Source organism: Parambassis ranga, chromosome 5 (assembly GCF_900634625.1).
Source record: "Parambassis ranga chromosome 5, fParRan2.1, whole genome shotgun sequence".
In the NCBI taxonomy this organism is placed as follows: Eukaryota; Metazoa; Chordata; class Actinopteri; family Ambassidae; genus Parambassis; species Parambassis ranga.
In genome coordinates, this window is record NC_041026.1 from 26,660,376 (window position 1) to 26,679,056 (window position 18,681).

Sequence of the window (18,681 nt, forward strand, 5' to 3'; positions counted from 1 at the left end):
TATTTAAGTCAATCAAATGGGTTGCGCCAGATAAAACTAACAGCAATTATCTATGCAGTGCGATGGGGAGATTTGTTTAGTGCCGTGAGTGGCAGTTGGTGAAACATGAGCCTGAATGCCACCCTGCCTCCTCTGTGCCTTTTTTGTTTTTCAAAGACAGCACATCTTTAAAGGTTTCTCTTAACTTGACAGTACATAGTGGACACAGCTTATGAACAGTTTTGAAACTGGGATATCATCTTTAAACCATTAGCGACACATGCTTTCACAGCGGCTGACGACATAAGAATTACACTCTGTAGTGCTATCCAGCAGTCTGTAGTGGATCAAGTGGCTAAATGAGGGCTACTCAGTCTTTATTGAGATTTAATGATAATGACCCTTGCATGTTGGATTCCCCTACTGTTTGGCCTCCTCAGATTGCACTATAACAGCCTCAGTCTGGGAAGAAATGCTACATTATCACTGAATTTCTTCACATGTCAGAAACCAATTCCAAGAATTGCAACTACTTCTAATGTAAGAGGATTTCATTAGAATAGAATAAACTACAAGCTAAACTGAACTTATGCAGCAGTGCATAGCGCACCAAGACAGATGAGGACACCAAGTGGATGATAACTTTTAATGCACACATGATAGTGTTGTGTAGCTGCTAGCTGCTAGCTTCGACATAAGTCTTCAATAATCTTAAAAAAATTAAATAAAATATTGAAAAAGATGTAGTTTTCCAGTCTCAAATGTTTCTTCAACTGTTAAGTGATCTCTGCTACTGTCACGTGCCAATATGCAGTTAGTCTGTGTTGGTGTCGCAAACATGGCTCCCTTATAACCTGTCCAGCCCTCTAAAAATTGTAAAGCCCTCAGCTCACACACATCTGCTGAGCCTGACAGCTGATAATCGAGCAGAAAATTAGTGCAGTACAATGCATGTACTTGAGTGAAAGATCTGAGAACTTTTTCCTGGTATCAGGTGTAGACAGTATTGTTGAAAATCTGCTTCACTTTCTCAGGTGGAGTTTATACTTTCTGTGTCTACAAGACAGCTGCAGAGACTCAGCAGTGTTCTTATTTTACTACTTTAAAAAGGAGTCCTTGTTTCTTACTTTTATAGTGGACAGGTGTCTGTAGATTTGTATGATGTGCGTGATGCACAAGCACATAAACACAAACACATACACACACTGCTCTCTTTTTTCAAAGCCTGATCAATCCCTCTGCACATTTGCAGGTTTTCATTTTCTAAGAGAAATGGTGCCCATGTGAGCTACAGCAGACCTCTGCTGGTTGGTGCCCTTGAATGTGTGAACACAAAAAAATTGTGGATGAGTGGAAATCAACAGGTGCTTGCATTCATTGATAAAATTTAAAACGGTCATTAAATATAAAAAATGTAAGTTTCAAGTACGTCCACCTGCAACATAGCAACATCTTAACACAATGTTGTTGTGTCATTGTGTTGTGTCATTGTGTTACAACAGCGTTTTGTGCAAATGTGACAGGAAATGTTTTTCATGGCAGCAGACACAAATTTTGAGCTAATGCATAAAATTACAATGCAGCATGAAAGCATGAAATGAAATATTGACGCATTTATATATATTGTTTGATACAGATTGTGATGAATCATCAGCAACAACCTACAAACCCTGATTTTTAGCGTTTAACCATAACAGTAGTGTTTTATGTCTAACACTAACCATAAAACGAGATGGAAGTGATGGTTGCAACAGTCATGTATCATTATCAAAACAAAGCCACGATGGCACAGGTTGAATACAAACCCAGGGCTTCTGGAAGAAGGTCTGCTGCAAGGTGCGGCCCTTGCCTAATGCATACTTACCTGATATGGTTCATTTGTTAAAAACGGGACAGTTTCATAAAATGAGTGGACATGCATCACACTGATGACTTGAGACTGTTGTTTATAATGTCAACATGACAGCCATATTAGCAAACAGTTCCGCCACTTACACTCATGAGACATGGAGCAGCAGTGGAATTAATTTGGATTTTCTTTGGTATTTTATGAATGAAAGCACAGTATTCAAGCATCTTCTGGTTTGCAAAACCAAAACAATCAGCTGAAAGACGCTAACATTTTTCAGCTGATGATTCTATGCCTCTTATCAGATCATACATAGAATACCTTAATCCATTTTACAACATTGATTAGTGGCACTCTGTAAGGTTGAGGAGTGTCCATGCATTCAAACAAGAATCCAGACGTCCACGTCCAGATGTGTCCCCATGTTTATAATAAGGATGTGACTGAATGTTTCATGGCAACACTTATAGGAGGGGGGAAAAAAATCTGAAAACACACAGTATGATTTCGAATGGTTGCATCATGGAAAACAATGAAATTAGGTGACATCATTTTCATGAAGTAAAATGCTCCAAAGCACCTTTTTGTGAGGTCCTCCATGCCACACAGGCAGTAGCTGCTCCAGTAGAAATAATATTAATAATAATAATAATAAATAAAATGTAAAAATCTTACACTTACTAAACTTTTATAAACTTTTGAAAAATACAGATTTTTATTATTATTATTATTATTTTAGTATGTGCTCAGAAAAACATATATTGAGTACATTTTACCCATATCCTCTCTCTATTATTATATTTATATATATTAATCAGCAGAAACCAACAATTTTTTACATTTACTGCGAATATTATGCAATAATTGACCACAAAATTACATCTAAAAAAATAAATAAAAAATATAGATAAAAAAAGAGCCTGTTTGCATTTTAAATGATTCACCCTGACTTCATATATATTGTTTCTTGTACATTACTAGTTCATCTCTGCTCATCTCAACGATGATTAAATGTGCACTCACTTAAGCAGAAGAATGGCAGGTGCCCATAGGCTGGTGGCGCATTACTGTGCTGCGATGGGTGTTATCACGCGTCACCAGTGGGCGCTTCTTCCTGCGCACAAAGAGGAGCAGAGCCCGGGGATGCGCACAATGTGAGTCTCTCCCCGCTCAGAGGCACCGCTGTCCTCTCTGCTCCTTCTTGGCAGCATCTTGTGTGGAGTGTATAATACCAGGAGTGTGTAAAAGCGCGCGTCGTTTTCAGCCTGGCGAAACAATAATATTACTAAAATAATTATAAAAACAAAAGAAAATCACGCGTGACTGTGGGATTTTACGGGAGGCAGAGTTTACTATTTAGTCCCATCCTCAAAGAGCGAGCGAGAAGAATTAAGTGCCAGAGAGCGCGGACGCTGCTGGAGCACACCGCGCTTCTCTTTGGCATCACAGAGGACGGGAGAGGAGAGATGTGTGTGAAATAACACACCTAACGATAACTGGAATTACAATCAAAGCAGTTTGATGAAGAGGAAAAAATCGGCATCCTACAGAACAAGTGAGTCAGAGAGAGTCACTGCACGCTTGCATGTTATGTTTTGCATGTATGTAAGTTTGCTTTTGCAGAAAATAATACTTTCATTTGAAGAAACATCCTCCTCCCCAAACATAAATACATTTACTATTCGTTTCTCTGGTCCGATGTCTTCTTTATATAAGTGTGTACCAGAGTGTGATAGTGGTCACACATGCATGATGCTGATGATTGCGTTTCTAGACGAGCCTCAAATGGTCTGGATGGTCCTACTGGGATTTCTTCTGTTGGGGCTCATTTACCTCATCTAGGACAAAGTCCATATGGTGCTGCTCTGCTCTGCTCAGTCACACAGAGAAGCAGCATCAGGACCATCAGCTAGGAGAAAAAAAGCTTAACTTGTTTCAATATTCCAAAAAATAACTAATAAAACATGTTTTATGGGCTCTAAATTTCTGATATTGTGTCATTTTTATGATAGGATCCCACAGGATCATGGTAGCCCTCAGGGAGTAGTCATTAAAAGAAAAAGAATCTTAACAGCTCAGCAGCTTTTTTTTTCAGTCTTTCCTCCTCTAAAACCAAATATTTGCCCACTGGTGGTCTGCACACCCCCCCCCCCCCTTCTTTTTTTTAACCCCCCCTCCCAACCCAGACTGCAAATGGACAGAGCAGTGAAAGAAAGAAAAAAAAATCATCCGTCTGCATCTTCAAAGTATCCCAGTATTCAGGAGGGATTGTAATCGTTCTCATCCCCCTCAATTCATGTTTATTTATAGACCCTTTGCACATATTTTGAGGATAACAAGCTGCAGCTAAATGAAGGTGAAACATGTCTTTGAAGCCACGCACTGAATTATTCTATAACGCAGCAATATCCAGCATGGCATTGCAGAGGGATGAGTTTGTACTGTTAGCACCATTTGCTTTCAAAAGCCCTTTTGATTGAACCAGAGTGGCAATTACATTCCACAGACAGTTCCGTTTTTTCTCGGAAAGGATGTGAAATCAATTGAATAGTGTAAGACAAAAAAAATGTACAGAGCCTGGCTGAGTGTCTCCTGCTCCTCATCCATGACCTCTTGTTTTTCTTCCTTTTTTTGTGGTGGTATCTAGGATGAGGGTCTGGGGATGTTGCCTGGCTGATGATGGGGCTGAGAAATAGATCACACACACACACACTTTTAAGTGCACTTACTCTCCTGCCCCTGCATTATCGGCAGCAGCTGAGGGATGCAGCCGTGTTTAACATTGGAGGAGTCACTGGGGGCTTCCTGCTGTCTTCCTGGGACTCAGTGATTTTTCGCATGGAAATACGCAGCTGTACAATGTCTGCACAGTGTCCTGTCCAGATGCCTTCTGTGGGACACACATATTTAAAAAAAAGTTAGGGGCAGATGATAAGTTTTGTGTATGAAAAGCTCATAAGTTCCACTTTTCCCCCCCTAAGTATCTCTACCTGACAAGCCACAGCGTGTCAATCAAATGTGTGTGGCAAGTGGCTACTCGTCCTCTTTTCTAGCCTGAAAGTCTGTGTTGAAATGAAATGGAAGAAAAATCTCAGGAGAGGCTATGCATGCAGCTGATTCTTTCATGAATGTTAATGTAACAGCTGTTGAGTTGAGGGGGTTGGTGGGTGGGTCTGGGAGGGGGCAATTACATGAAATGCCTTTTTATTTGAAACCTTAACGCATAATTTGCCATGGGATGCATTACTCACTCACCTAAGAGCTGAGCTCAGAGTTATGCAGCAATCAATACCAAACAATTACCTCTTCTTTTCATTTCACTTCTGTATTGTTTTTTTTGTTTTTTTTTTTGTTTTTGTTTGTTTTGTTTTTTCTTGCTGCAGCCTCAGAAGATGTTTAGCTTTTATTTGTTAATCACCCCAGTGGTTCATTTCCTTATCCGCCCTGGCTCGTGCGAAATAGACTTCAGTCAAGTCAGAGTAAATGAGGAGGCATCAGTGCACGGTTTGATTGTGGATTCTTCATTCACTGGCAAAAAAAGCACAGAGCAGCTGTGTATTCAGATTGAGTCCGCCCCTGGTGGCGGATCCTCATCTCCCAGGTTCTCCCGCTGAGTGATTTAATGGAGATGGCAGCAGATAGCCACAAAGACAATAACTACATGAGAACAAATTCATCACATACTGCAGTGAATTCATATCCATTGTGCTCAGTTTTGACAGGGTGAGGTATTTTATGTGTTGCATGATATAAAAATATATATATATTCACACATACAGGTACATATATTTGTGTATTGTGTGTGATCATTGAACGTGCACACCCCCTGTGATAGAGACTCTCCTTGCCTCCCTACCTTATTAGATTCTTTTGCAATTATGCTGCCCTCGGGGGGGAAATGGATGCCTTTAACCACCTCTCCTATCAATTATGCACCAAACAACAGCCCCACTAACCAAGAAGTCATCTCATTTACTCTGGAATGCGTTTAGCCAATGACTTCCATTAGGTTTAGCTTCTGTGGAGGTGAAAATGTGATGCCTCATTACATTTGGCAGAGCAATCTTTTGCTCATCATTTCAGCCGAAGAAAGAAAAAGCCACATCGCCACAAAGCTTCAGAGGAGTTGTTTCTCTCTGAGTATTTGTTTTTTTCTTCATCTTCATTTTGCTGAAGCTTTCAATTGATATTCAGCTGTGTAACAGCGGTCAAGCTTTTTGGAGGTCAAAAGTGGTTTGATTTCTGTTGACATCAATTTATTTTTATTAGAATCAAAGCATCATGAGCAACTGGGGAAGGGTGACACACCCTTCTTACACTTGAACTGCATTTTGGGCCTCTTAATAAAGTTTTTTTCAGATACAAAGACACAAAAGGTTCCATACCGAAAACACCTGCAGGTCTTTGGTGCAGAATGAAGCTGTGCTCAGGGACAAACACCCATTATACCAGCAGAGGCAACGCTCCATGCTCTGTGTAACACCCAGCTTGCAACAGAATGTGTTTTTTCTCGGAGCTCGTCGGCCTGATGGGCTGGGATGATGAGGTTGGATCCTCCAGAAAGCGGATGGCAGTTAATACTGCACTCCAAGTGAAAAATGCAGCACACGTTTTTTTTTTTTTCCAGTAGAATCTCAAACCGTGTAATCCAATGTGATGGGTTTTTAGAGTGGCAAAACGCCCCCTAAATTTTGAAAGACACCAGGAAATCCACTCTGAATCCGCCTGTATCTGCAATTACACTAGATGAGGAACAATTACTGGCACCAGGACCGTTGAGCTAGGCCAACACTGCCCATTAAGTTATGATCAAGCGAATGGCATGATTCACCTCCCTCTGGTCTCTACCCCTTGTAGATACTGTGCTTCACACTGCTAAAAGATTATGTCTGCATCCCTTTCACGTCAAACCACAGACGCAATCCTTTGGTTACAAGTTGATGAAACAACAGAGCGGTTAGTATTTAGGTCTGTTTCATGAATTCCAAAGATAGCCCTGGGTTAATCCACACAACAGGGCTGAGTTGTAAGGATGAAGGGTTGGGTTGAATTCTTAATCCTGAGAGGCGTATCAGTTTCCACTTACTGTGATGTAGGTCAGAGCTCAAGCACAGCCCCTCCTGTGCCACTGATACTACAATTACAGTGTTAGAGCTCCATGTTCCACCTTCATGTAAGAATAATAATGAACAAAAAACAAATTTACATCACTGATCACTGGTAGGAGCTGGAAATCACAACAGCTTCTAGTGACATTAATAGGGGTTGATAAAATCTTCCTGACACAGAACAACTTCCTGTCATAGCACACACAGTGATACTGTTATATAAAAGCTGGGCGAGCCAGGTAGTTAAAGAAAGGACTTCATACAAACTCAGATATGAAAGGAGCACTTCAGCATTAAGTGACAGATTTTTAAAGGATAAACCAGACAGTGGTTTATACTAACTTCCCCCTGTACTCCACTCACTGGGCACAGTTCCTGTGTTGCAATAAAAAGACAAAATCATATTTTTCTAGTTAAGGGAATTAGAACAAAACCACAATCCATGTGAACTTTTCATTACCGCCAGTGTAGTTTCCTTCAGTTGTGTTAACAGAGACAACACGTCCTCACAAATAAGACACCGCATTTGGTCATTTGAACATGTGCATTTGAACATATTCCCCGATCCAATCAAGGGACTCAACCAGGCGCAACAGACTTTCACTCTGGAGTTGGAAGTTTGAGTCCCCCTGACACCACAAGCTGTTTTGTGTTTGCCTGGTGTTTAGGATTTATTTGTAATTGCAGCTGAATTTGGCCTAAAAACTACTGGTTAAGGTTTGGCATCAGAAACAGGGTGAAGGTGTTGGGTAAAGATAGCCTTAATAAACATAAAGTCATTAAATTAAACACATTTTTACATGGAAGACTGTTGAACGGTCGCCATTTAATTGTCATGGCGAGTCAATCACAGATTTTTTTATTCATATCAGTTTGAATAGTTTGAATGTCAATTGTCATATAAATGACAAAGGAGACACATAACACAGTACAAATTCCGTGTAAACAGACTAAAGCTAGAAATATATACAACAGATATGTTACAAAAGAACTCTTAGTGGTTAAATGGAAGGCTAATGGAAGTAGCATATCCCTGTTTACTATGCCAACAGATTTAAGTCCAATCCTTTTACTGTGAGTTTCTACGAAACCCAGAGAATTCAGTTTCATCCCATTGCATGAAATGTATTGTGCACACTGACACAAATTGTCCACTTTCATGACACTGTCCCTTTTTTTTATTGCAAATGTTCACACAAAAGTCCACATTACAAGGTGAATGGGGCTGCTGAGGGTTCCAACCTGAAACAGACCTTCATGTAAGTCAGGTTTGGGTCTATTCTGTGCCATAGTGGCTTTGCTTTAATGATGATGATGATGATGATGATTTTGCTTCATCCACTCATGGATTGCTGTGACGCACGTGATTTGTGTCAGTCTGCATTAAACAATACATTAAATTGCATTTTTACAATTTACATTGGGCAATATTGTGTTAACACTGAGTATAATAAGTCACTGTGTCACACCGTGGACTTCCCCTGCTTGGTAAACTGAGCTTGATGTGTAAAGCTGTTGGAGAGTCCCTGCGAACTATTTGGTGGCGGCGGCAGATCGATGGTGTGTTTATTACATCAGCCATCCCTTCTATTTTCACAGTCTTCACATTGTATTTTTAGGATTTATGTATATAAAAATGAAAACAGTCACTTTGTTTACAGTCAGTCGGCCACCAAAAGGCTTTGTTAAAGTAGGAAGTGGCATTCTGTGGAGTGCTGGTACACAGTCTGCCAGCTCCTATTAATAGTCAAATTGGGAGAGAGAAGTATCTTTTGAGGTCAATCATTTCCTTCCTCGCTTCTCTTTAAAGCCGCAGAATTGAGCTTGTTAGGCGGGATGAGAAACACGCTCTGTAAAAAGAAAAACATACCCATTTAAGCAGCTGTTTCTTCTTCTGTGCCACCTGAAAATATCTGCGCCTGGTTTTATCTGCAGGTTTTTCTCTGCCGTTGCTGATGCTGTGTTTCACTTCCTCAAGATTCACTTACAGTAACTCAAAAATAATAAGAACCAATTATGTAACTTAGCAGCGCTGTAATCATGTTTTTTTGCTGTTGAATGCTTGTTGTATTTGGATCAAAATGTCATATTTTAATCACATCCATAATTACTTTCCCTTCAGATTAAAATCCTTGTATTCAAGGGAGCGCTTTCCATTCACAAGCAATTGGATGAGAGTCTTATTAGCCCCCGGCAACTAAAGATGATGTTACCATGGAAACAAATTGTTCTGCTGTCAATCACTGGATGCCTTGCAGGTAAGATATTTTGACACGTATTGTATTTGAGTGTAGCTGCACGTGTTATTGTCATGCTCTGTGTCATTACAATGTTTCTCCTAAACTGTATAATAATTACAGAGTATTCAAAATAGTGTATACTTTCATCGATTAGTGAAGAAGTTACAAAATCAGAACAGCTGTAAACAATCTTCTCAGCCAAATAAAAAAAAGGTTACGCTGATTAAGTTGCAGCCATTTCACATACAGTGTTTCAGTGTGATGTCCTTCACTTTCCCCCAGAGTAGTGTCCTGCTACACATTTACAGTACAACGCTGAGGACAACGGGTAGTCCAATCCCACCCGTTTATGGTCTGTCCAGATCATTATCAGGATCCATGCAATGAATCCAGCTTCGCATTTTAGCACAATCTACTTGCTGCCGTGCCTCATTCTGCCCTTGTGCAGCCACCTGGGATTTGAGGAGGAGAAGCACAGACACTCCACCAGAATGTCAACCCTTGTTCAAATGACATTGTAAATCCCAATGAATGTTATTCAAATTGGCTCATGGGTAATTCACGGCCTGTACCCCGAGGGAGTCAGATCCAAGCGGTCTCACCTTCCTAGCGGACAAGTGTCTTTAACAGGGGCACCGCTTGCTGCCTGTAGGTGTTAGTTCTTATTCGACACACAGAAAGCGCCTCCAAAATAACAATCATTATCAACATCTAAAGTGACATGGTGTCTGAATCTGGAACAATAACAAAATGAAAGTGACACCTTCGATGTTTGCCCGGGTGACTTTTTCTTCAAACTCACATGAGGTGATGGATTTATTAATAGATAGTTGAATCCTAACCCACTGTTTCTGCTCACTCTAAATATAAGTGTGATTGATCAGGGTCTGTCTGTTTTGATTCCTTACCAGTTAAAACCATGTGTAGAACAGCTAGCCACACATGCGGCAATCTGTTATCAGTAGGATATTAATTAGTCCTACTCTGGCCGTCTGTTGACGCCACTTTCATTTAGTACCAGATTGTGTTCCGCATCCTTTTCTTTTAGGCTGCTGGCAGATGAGTGCATCCTTATGGCCTCAATTAACGGGTGCATGTGTAGTATGACATAGATACTCTGAAAATAGATCACTCTACACTGTTTTTTTTTTTAACCCTGCCACTTGTGGAGAATCATTAATTATAGAAGTTAATGTGTGAAATCAGGCTTTCTGTGTTTACAGTCAACTATTGTTGACTAAAGTCCTGGACTTGTTTCTGTATTTTGATGTTGTTCCTGGCATTTGATTAACAATGGGCACCTTAGTGTACTCTGTAAATCAGAAAACTGGCTAACTCTCAAATACCTTAGCCAGCTAAATATTTACACAGTGTGACATATTTTGCAGTTTTGAAGGAGAGAAATTAATCATAGCAACAATATGATGATTTATCATGGTGATAAAGTGACAGTTGTGCCAATGGAAAACAGGCCCAGTATGCAAAATGTGAGTAAATACCAGTGCCATAGTCAGTGTTTTTTTTTAATCAGAAAAATGCTTGTGAGAGATAGATACCAAGTACTAGTCATTAACAAGGATACAAGGTCACAGGACATGAGTGTGTGATGTGATATACTGTGTATTGGAAAAGTAATATACAGCCAGTGTCAGGAAGTTCCAGTATTTCTACAAGATTAACTCTCAGAGTGTGTGCTTTTGCCGTGTTCTTTCAGTGTTTTCTCTTAAGGTCAAAGAGACACATTTTCTGCCTTGTACGACTTAGACTTTCTCCCCTTTTTTTCCAGCCTGCACAGAGGATGTCATATTTCAAGGGCCAAGATGGAGGACTGAGCCAAGTGACCTCATTTTACCCATCAACTCCCCAGACCACCAGGCAACCCTGACGTGCAAGGCAGAGGGGAGCTCTCCTCCGCAGTACAGGTAAAATGTTACGTCCACTCCCTCACCCACCCTCCACCACCTCTCCAAATCAACTGTGTATCTGCCATCACATGCTGAAAATCCAATGCTGCTTAATTGCTTGTGAATCTTCATTGCTGCTCTGGCGGAAATCAAAGAGAGAGCGATAACGCTGATTGCTATTGATTTGTTAAAGAACAACGCTTTCTGGACATAAACGCACGAGAGAGATTATGCGCCATCCAACAAAAAGACGGGCTTCAAAGCGTAACCGCTTAATTGAGCATCTATTTCTAATTGAAAAAAAAAAAAAAAAGCTTATCTGTTTTCAGGCTGGGCTGTGATGTGGAGTCAGGGAGCCGGCGCTGTGGTTGATGAATTTGCCAACACCTCAGATATGAGTGAGGTTAACTTTATTAACGATAAGATTTAAGCCACCGTGTGAGCTGAAGCTGATGATTTATAATTTGGTGCATGGCTTAAGAAATCATTAGGAGAGCAACTCATTTGCACCACAGATCCTTTGATATCTATCTGGCTATTCCCTGGTGGTGCAAGAAGCCTGAAAATGGCAGCTGGCTGTATGTGTGTGCGTGTTTTGTGTTTTTTTTTTGTGGTAGATAGTGTTTCAGAGCTTGGTCAGCACCATGTAGATGCACAGCAAGCAGAGGAGAGGAGGCAATAACCTTGTGAGTGACATTCTGTTAAACGCTTACATTTCCTATAATGTGTCTGCACTGAAAACATGGCTCAGGAGCAGCAGTGGGGGGTATCATTATACTTGTTGTGCAACCTGAGCTATATCTTGAGGATGAAGGCGAACCCATCATTCGCGTTATTTCACCCACAACTTAAAGCTGACTGAAGAGCCCCCCCCACCCCCCCATCCCCTCCCTCTTTCTGGCTCTTTGTGGTGTAAATGTGTTAGTGGAAAATGTTGTTGTTGTCAAGATGATGTGAAAATGTTTCTCCAGCTGAGCAAGCATAGGGTCTGACGTAACAATGCAACAACACATTGCAGCTTATGGTCATATTAAAGCTGCTCTAATCAATATTTTATATGAACAGTAGGTCAAATGACAACATGGGAAAGGACTCGTAGTGAATTAGAAGAATAACAAGGATGTGGGGTGTCTTGCAGCTTATTGTTTTGGTTTTCATCTTGTACAAAAAAAAAAATAACTACAGCAACTGGTCTCATGAGCTAATGAACACTGTGGAGCACTTAGGAGCTAATGTGCCAGATGCATTTTTTTTTTAGTTGGAGACCACAACAAAGCGGGGTTAATATTAGATCAAAATTAGGTCACAAAAACACAACTCCAAATGAAGGCTAATGCTAATGTGCCAGCTGTGGTGTAAATGTGCAAATAGCACATATTTCTCAACTTGTTAAACATGTGATAGCCTGATGTGGCCTGATGAGACAATACAAAGTGAATTACGTCACATTAACAATAAACACATACACATCTTAATCAGCTTTACTGATGATAGAAACTTCTATTTTCCTTTTCTTTAATTTAATATGCATCTTCTTATTAACTTTTCTTGTAGTACTTGTAGTTGTGTGTACCCAGCTTTGTGTTTGCAGTACACAAATAACACAGACACACATCTCACAATGGCCATTCATCTAGGTCAGTAGCTCTGCTCTGAGTCACTGGCCTCAATTATGAATGTGAGAAAGATTGTGAAACCAGGTTTGAAAGGAAGAATGGATGTTTAAGCAAAACTGTGGATTGACATTTTTGGTAATGCTTTTAAAGACACTAGATTTTTTTGTCCTTAATTTTACCTTTTTAGTAATTTTTTTTAGCTTTATTTGGGTTGCATCAGTTTTTCTGACACTGATTGCCCTTGACTTGTTTCCCTTCGGGCAAGGAGAGGACTTTTTTTTGTCCCAGTGATAAAATAGAAAGCTAAAATTTATTGCAATTTATTTCAACCAAGGACTGGAATTAGAACCTCAAAATGTCCTGAGCGGGCTGAAGGAAAATGCCTTTAGGAAGTGGTCATGCTGTGAGAGCATGCAAACTATGCATAGGCCTACACTCTGCAAATGAACAGTGTTTGTATAATTAGGTATGCCAGGCGAGAGGGTATTACATTCAGAGCCGCACACTTAATTTCCTCAGTCACTCCAGCTATTAAGAAGAATTCATCCATTTGGCTTAATATCCATACAGAAAATTGGGCCACGCAATATTGAATTTGTCAGTGAAGATAATGTTAACCCTCACTGTGGAGCCACAGATGGGTTTGTGCCAGTCAGGACAGAAGTTAACTGACATTTAGCTTCTAACACATAAAATCCAGCTTACAGACTGATCAGTAGTGAATCAGATGTTGTCTATATTATTTATTTTAAAGGCCACATGTACACACTGCGACAGAAAATCAGCCATATTAATGTAACTCTACTCTTCTGTGTGTATTTTCTTTAGCTTCTGAAAACGTTATGAAAAGCAACAATCCATTTGTCCAACTTTAAATACTCTTGTCATTCAGTTTAACTGCACTTTATAGAAAAATCTTCACAATTTAGTGAAGAATGTAATGTCAGGTTTTTTTCACATAGTAAGAAGAGAGAGAAACAAAACAATCATTCCCCACAACCAGCTGATTTTCCTCTTGTTCCTCTCAGGGCTTCCTGAAGAGGGCTTAAATGTTAAATCGACTCCCAAAATTACTGTTTTATGTTTTTTTTAAAGGCTTGCTAATTTGCTGAAACAGCTGGTGATGGAAAGGTTGCTCAAATGAGAGTTAAAAACTGCCAGTTCAGCCATGGCTCAGTCCAGATTTGGCAAGCTAGTGGGCAAGAACAGAAGCACAATGGTGGCTGAGGGGTCAATTTAAAGTAAACAGCAGAAGTCCAAGGACTGTGTCACATCGGTATGGCTCACTGACACAGAGGACTTTCAATAGCTGTCGGACAACGGAAGAGCTCAAGCAGATCAGACTGAGGAACTTTTTGACAGTATTATATTGCAACACTTTTCTTGTAAAACAATAGTATTGCATAGACTGTATATTAGAGATGGATGATGTGGCTCTGTCTCCACCCCTTGTACAAAAGTCAGGCTAACATATCTTGCTTCTGGGCACTGCCACATTTGAAACATGCTTGAACATATATAATAGATATACAACAATAGCCTAGACAACGAGACAAACTAGCTAAAAGGCCATAAACCATTTCTGAAAACATTTTGAGAAGTACTTTACGTTTTAGTTGGGTCCTATTCACTAACATGAAGGAGGGCGGGGTTTGTGATTTATACTGCTGCCAGCCACCAGGGAGCCATTCAGATGTTTTGGCCTCACTTTTAGGGAGCTGTCATGTCGTCCATGTTTATTTACAGTCCACATGCCAATCAAAAAGAAAGTACCTTAAAAGCTGTGGAGAACTCAGTTTGCATGGATGCTCAACAGTCACATGTGGAAAAAAATCATCATGCAAAGAGACCCAGTCATGCAGAAAGCAATGCAGACTGACACACAGGAAAATGTAGGAAAGTAAGGATGAGCACTGCTGAAAATAAAGCCTTCAAAGACATAATTCCTCCTGTAACATACTCCAGATGACAGATATTTACCTGTGATATGAGGTGGACTAGTCCTTTAACAGGCTGTTTAAGTAGTCGAAACTTCTGTGCGGTTGATTTAAATTGCACAGTACAGTTATGTACCAGATGATAAAACCAGGATGCCAGGTTGTCATTAATGCTCATAATCCTTGCGAGTTGCACACCGTCTGATTTTGTTTTCAAGCACTCAGCTCCACCTTCACCTCGCCCACACTGTGACACGGTGCATATATATATACGAACGGTAAACCTGACAGTTCTTCAGTTGACAAATAGTCCGGTGTAGCACAAGAGCACACTCCAGGGCTCAGAGCTCTGCTTTATGAATACACCTGTCACTGTGTTTACTATGAATCTGCTGTAACACAGGATCAAGGGCACAGTAGTGATTGGAAAGGGGGGAATAAAAAAGTGCTCCGGCTGCCGTCTGCTATCATGTAATGTGACTTTAGGCAGATGTATGACTCTACCTTTGTTTATGGGTTGGTACGGGGTAACGGGGACATAAATAGAACTTGATTAGAAGATGTTCTTTATTTTGTTATGAATCCTGATGCAGCAAAGAGAGCCACATACCAGAACGGAAACTATTTCAAAAGGAATTGATTTTTATCATTGGAGGCGTGCTTGTCTCTTTTGAGAACAAGCCATGACCCTATAGCTTGTGAGGTAATTTCAAAACAAGCATTACAAATGTTTTATAGGTTCTGTGAAGCACATATATAAATGCATTTTCTCAGACTCTTTATGAATAAGCTTTTATTTACTTTTAATTTCAGTAAAAGCATCAAATCTAGACCATAAATCATATTCATAAATGTCTGCTGATGGCCCAGTATCTGTATTTGTGTGTGCTGCATGTCTGTTAATATTTCATTCATTCCATAGAATTTTATAAGCTCACACACTCACAGACAGAAGCACACACACACTGATACAGGAATATTTATTGTGATTTGGCTTTAAAGCCAAATGAACATCAATTTGTTTGAAAGCAGTAGCATTAACCAGCTAAACATAATTGTAGAGAGTACCCTGGTCAGCAGTTGAATTTCCATTATCAGCTCGGAAGCTTTGTGTGTTTCTGTGAGTGTCTGTGTGTGTGAACAGCGTGTGGACTGTGTGGTCACTGCCGTCTCTGTGGGTGTCTCGCCTCAAGGAAAGCCAGGTGAGCCAGTGCTGCAGTACAATCCCCGGTCTATTTGATGAGGAGACCTCATGCAAAATTGATGTGAACCTCAAGGTCACGAGGAGTTCATTCAGAGCATGCTCAGATCAGCCCTTGCCTGCAGCACACCGCAACAAATAGGACTGTTCTCCCGGACTCTGTCTGACTTACTGTAAGCTCCTCTTGGCCTGATGCAGTGTTAGATTCAGCGTGTTCCACTTGGGGCTGCGCTTACATTTAGACCTCTAACTCACCTTTCTGTTCTTCTGCTGCAGTTTAACAAGGACTTAGATAGATATTATTGTGCTTTAGTATAAAAAAGGAAATGCTACTGTGGTTTGTCCAAACACTGCAGGAAGTTGGCTAATGATTTTCGCTTAGTTGTTTTAATTTTTTTTTCATCTAAATGATAAGGGCTCATTGTAGCAAATGTGACTTCTTATCACTAGTTATGGCTTTATTATGACTGTGGTCCATCCAAAGAATGTTTTTGGACTCATTATTTCAGATAAGAACAAATGTAAAGAAACAAAAAAATCAATCACATAAATGAACCTAAAGTGTCACATGGTGTTGGTGTCCTTTTTCAGACAGGAAAACACTGACATTTGAAGAAAAAGAATACTTAACACACATTTTTTTTTAGTTTTGTTGGCGTAGTTGTCCCAAAAAAGGGGGTATGCAATAAACAATTATTTTTAGTTTTTCATAGGCACCTCTCTCCAATAATGTTTTACATTGTAACTGTTTTTATTAGTGGTAATAAACAGTTTATTGGGGCTCTATAGATCAGTTTTAAATAGCACAGGGCATCGGGTTGCCAGGTTAGAAAATCCTCTTTTAGCATGATGTACTTTCATTTATCTGACTCTGTTAAACTGACTTTAAAGCAACTTGTTTCATTTTAGTGTGTTAAACTTCTGATCCTAATCCATGTTTAGTATTGTTTATTAATGACTTACTAACGTTTCTAATTAAATCACTCGACTCACTTTTTGCTTTTAAGGAAAATATTTAACTTTATGAAGAACTTATTTATGTTGTAACTGCTTACTTTGACGAGTGAGGTTTAGGCAACAAACCTACCTAGTGAGGTTTAGAAAAAGATTGTGGTTTAGTTTTTTACAATGTTAAGCACAGGTTATCGCCATTTTCCATACAACCACAGGAGGACAGCTATGTAACAATTAAATCATTAAAATGATAACATTTGTCCTATTTTTATTCTGGCATGTAAGGCCTAATATGACACTCGATTTTGTCAGTGGGAGTGAATAAATGTGTAATTTCACAGAATTAATCTACAAGTGATCAGATTAGTGTTCACTGATAATGAAGTAGAAGTGATGTATTTTGAAAGCTGTGGATGAAGCTTAGACTGATATTCATTCTGTTTTCTCAGATGAAATCAGCATTGGAAACATTCCCAACTGGTGAAAGTGGAAGTAGCTAGTTTGAACATATGCACAAAAATCAAACCGGACCCCAAGCAGCTGTGAAAGAGCACTCCATTAGGAACATTTCTTCTTTCTTGTCCCTTTGGTATAAAGCGATTACAGGCTGGCTGGCTTTGTAAAGATAGTGTGAGCAGTGTGTTGTGCTAATGTTTCTTCACGGTTTCCGAGTGTGAAGGTTCACATTTTACCTCTCACTGGCACCATGGGACGAGTCCAGGCTTATTATTTTGTTCAGTCAGTAATGGGGACATAGCTGCCTTTCTAAACAAAAAAGACAGAATTATCCTTTAAATAGATGCAATAATGTTGGCAACAGGCCTCGAGACAAAACGAAGCAGCCAATTTTCTTGTTTTTGGTGTCTCTTTGTCTTAGAAGCAAAGAGGAGCTCTGTGATGACAGGTTTCCTCTGCTTGCTAATATCAGAGTGTGTGTGTGTGTGAGGTGTTTCTGCAGCGTGAGTGGGTGGGTGGCTCACTGATTGTGTTGGTGGAGCAGAGGCACCGTCACACTCCCAGCTAGCTGTCTGCTCCAGGGGTGTGTGATCTATCCAGGCTGCCCACCTTCCTCTCCCATTAAACTCAATCATGCTGGGTTGCTGCAAGACTAACTAGCCTCCCATTCTTTCCCATTTAACCTCCTCCCCTCGCGCACATACAATAAACCTCCCTTTGGCACAAACAGATGAAGTGGAGGAGGAGGAGGATGTTCAAACAGAGGTGTCATCAGTATACATGTTTGCGTTTTCATGTATATTATTGGAAACGTAAGCCTTTACATGACAAGTATAGGGGCGTGTAAAAGTAATATTCTTGGAACAGTGAAAAAATCAAAGATTAAGTGACTGGCGCAGACTGTTAGATGAATAATGCAGGCTACAAGATGAAAGACAGCTTCGTCTTTTGTAGTCTGTCAGGCAGGAAACTGGGGAGAGCCATGACTGGCTTTAAGGCTGCATGAAGCATCGTTGTAACTGCCTGTTAGTTTGCCTGGGCGGGGGAAAAAAATGATATTGATTTTTTTTCCCCTCTCCTTATCATTGGAATTGTCATTTCACAGCCCTATGTCGCTAAGGCAGACATACACATGGCATACCAATAGTGCTTTAGTTCTCAGATTCTGTGAGGAACGCACTGTGACTTTTCATCTGTGTTAGCGCTCTGAGATAAAGTCCCGTTTGCCTATATGTGTGCCGCATAGGACTTTACATCTCCATCAAACATGTCGCCATCAGACCATAGATTACAGTGAGTTACATATAAAGTGTTTTTATTGTCTGTGACGGTCACTGTGATTAATAGCTGTCACTTTCTGAATTCAGCTTGCATGACAGACTATCCTGTGACCTTTCTTAGAAGGAAATGGCCTGTAGACGATGCAATATGAAGGTG

At 40.1% G+C, this 18,681-nt stretch overlaps 1 protein-coding gene across 1 annotated transcript in view; it reads left to right on the forward strand.

Annotated features, from left to right (window-relative positions):
- The first annotated feature begins 3,254 nt into the window (after nucleotides 1–3,254).
- cntn3b (contactin 3b) overlaps nucleotides 3,255–18,681 on the forward strand; it is a 41,636-nt gene continuing 26,209 nt past the window's right edge. The window contains exons 1-3 of the mRNA XM_028405951.1: nucleotides 3,255–3,383; nucleotides 9,059–9,194; nucleotides 10,963–11,098. Of these exons, the coding sequence (XP_028261752.1) occupies nucleotides 9,140–9,194; nucleotides 10,963–11,098 (191 nt within the window). The 5' untranslated portion in view covers nucleotides 3,255–3,383; nucleotides 9,059–9,139. The remainder of the gene's footprint in view (nucleotides 3,384–9,058; nucleotides 9,195–10,962; nucleotides 11,099–18,681) is intronic.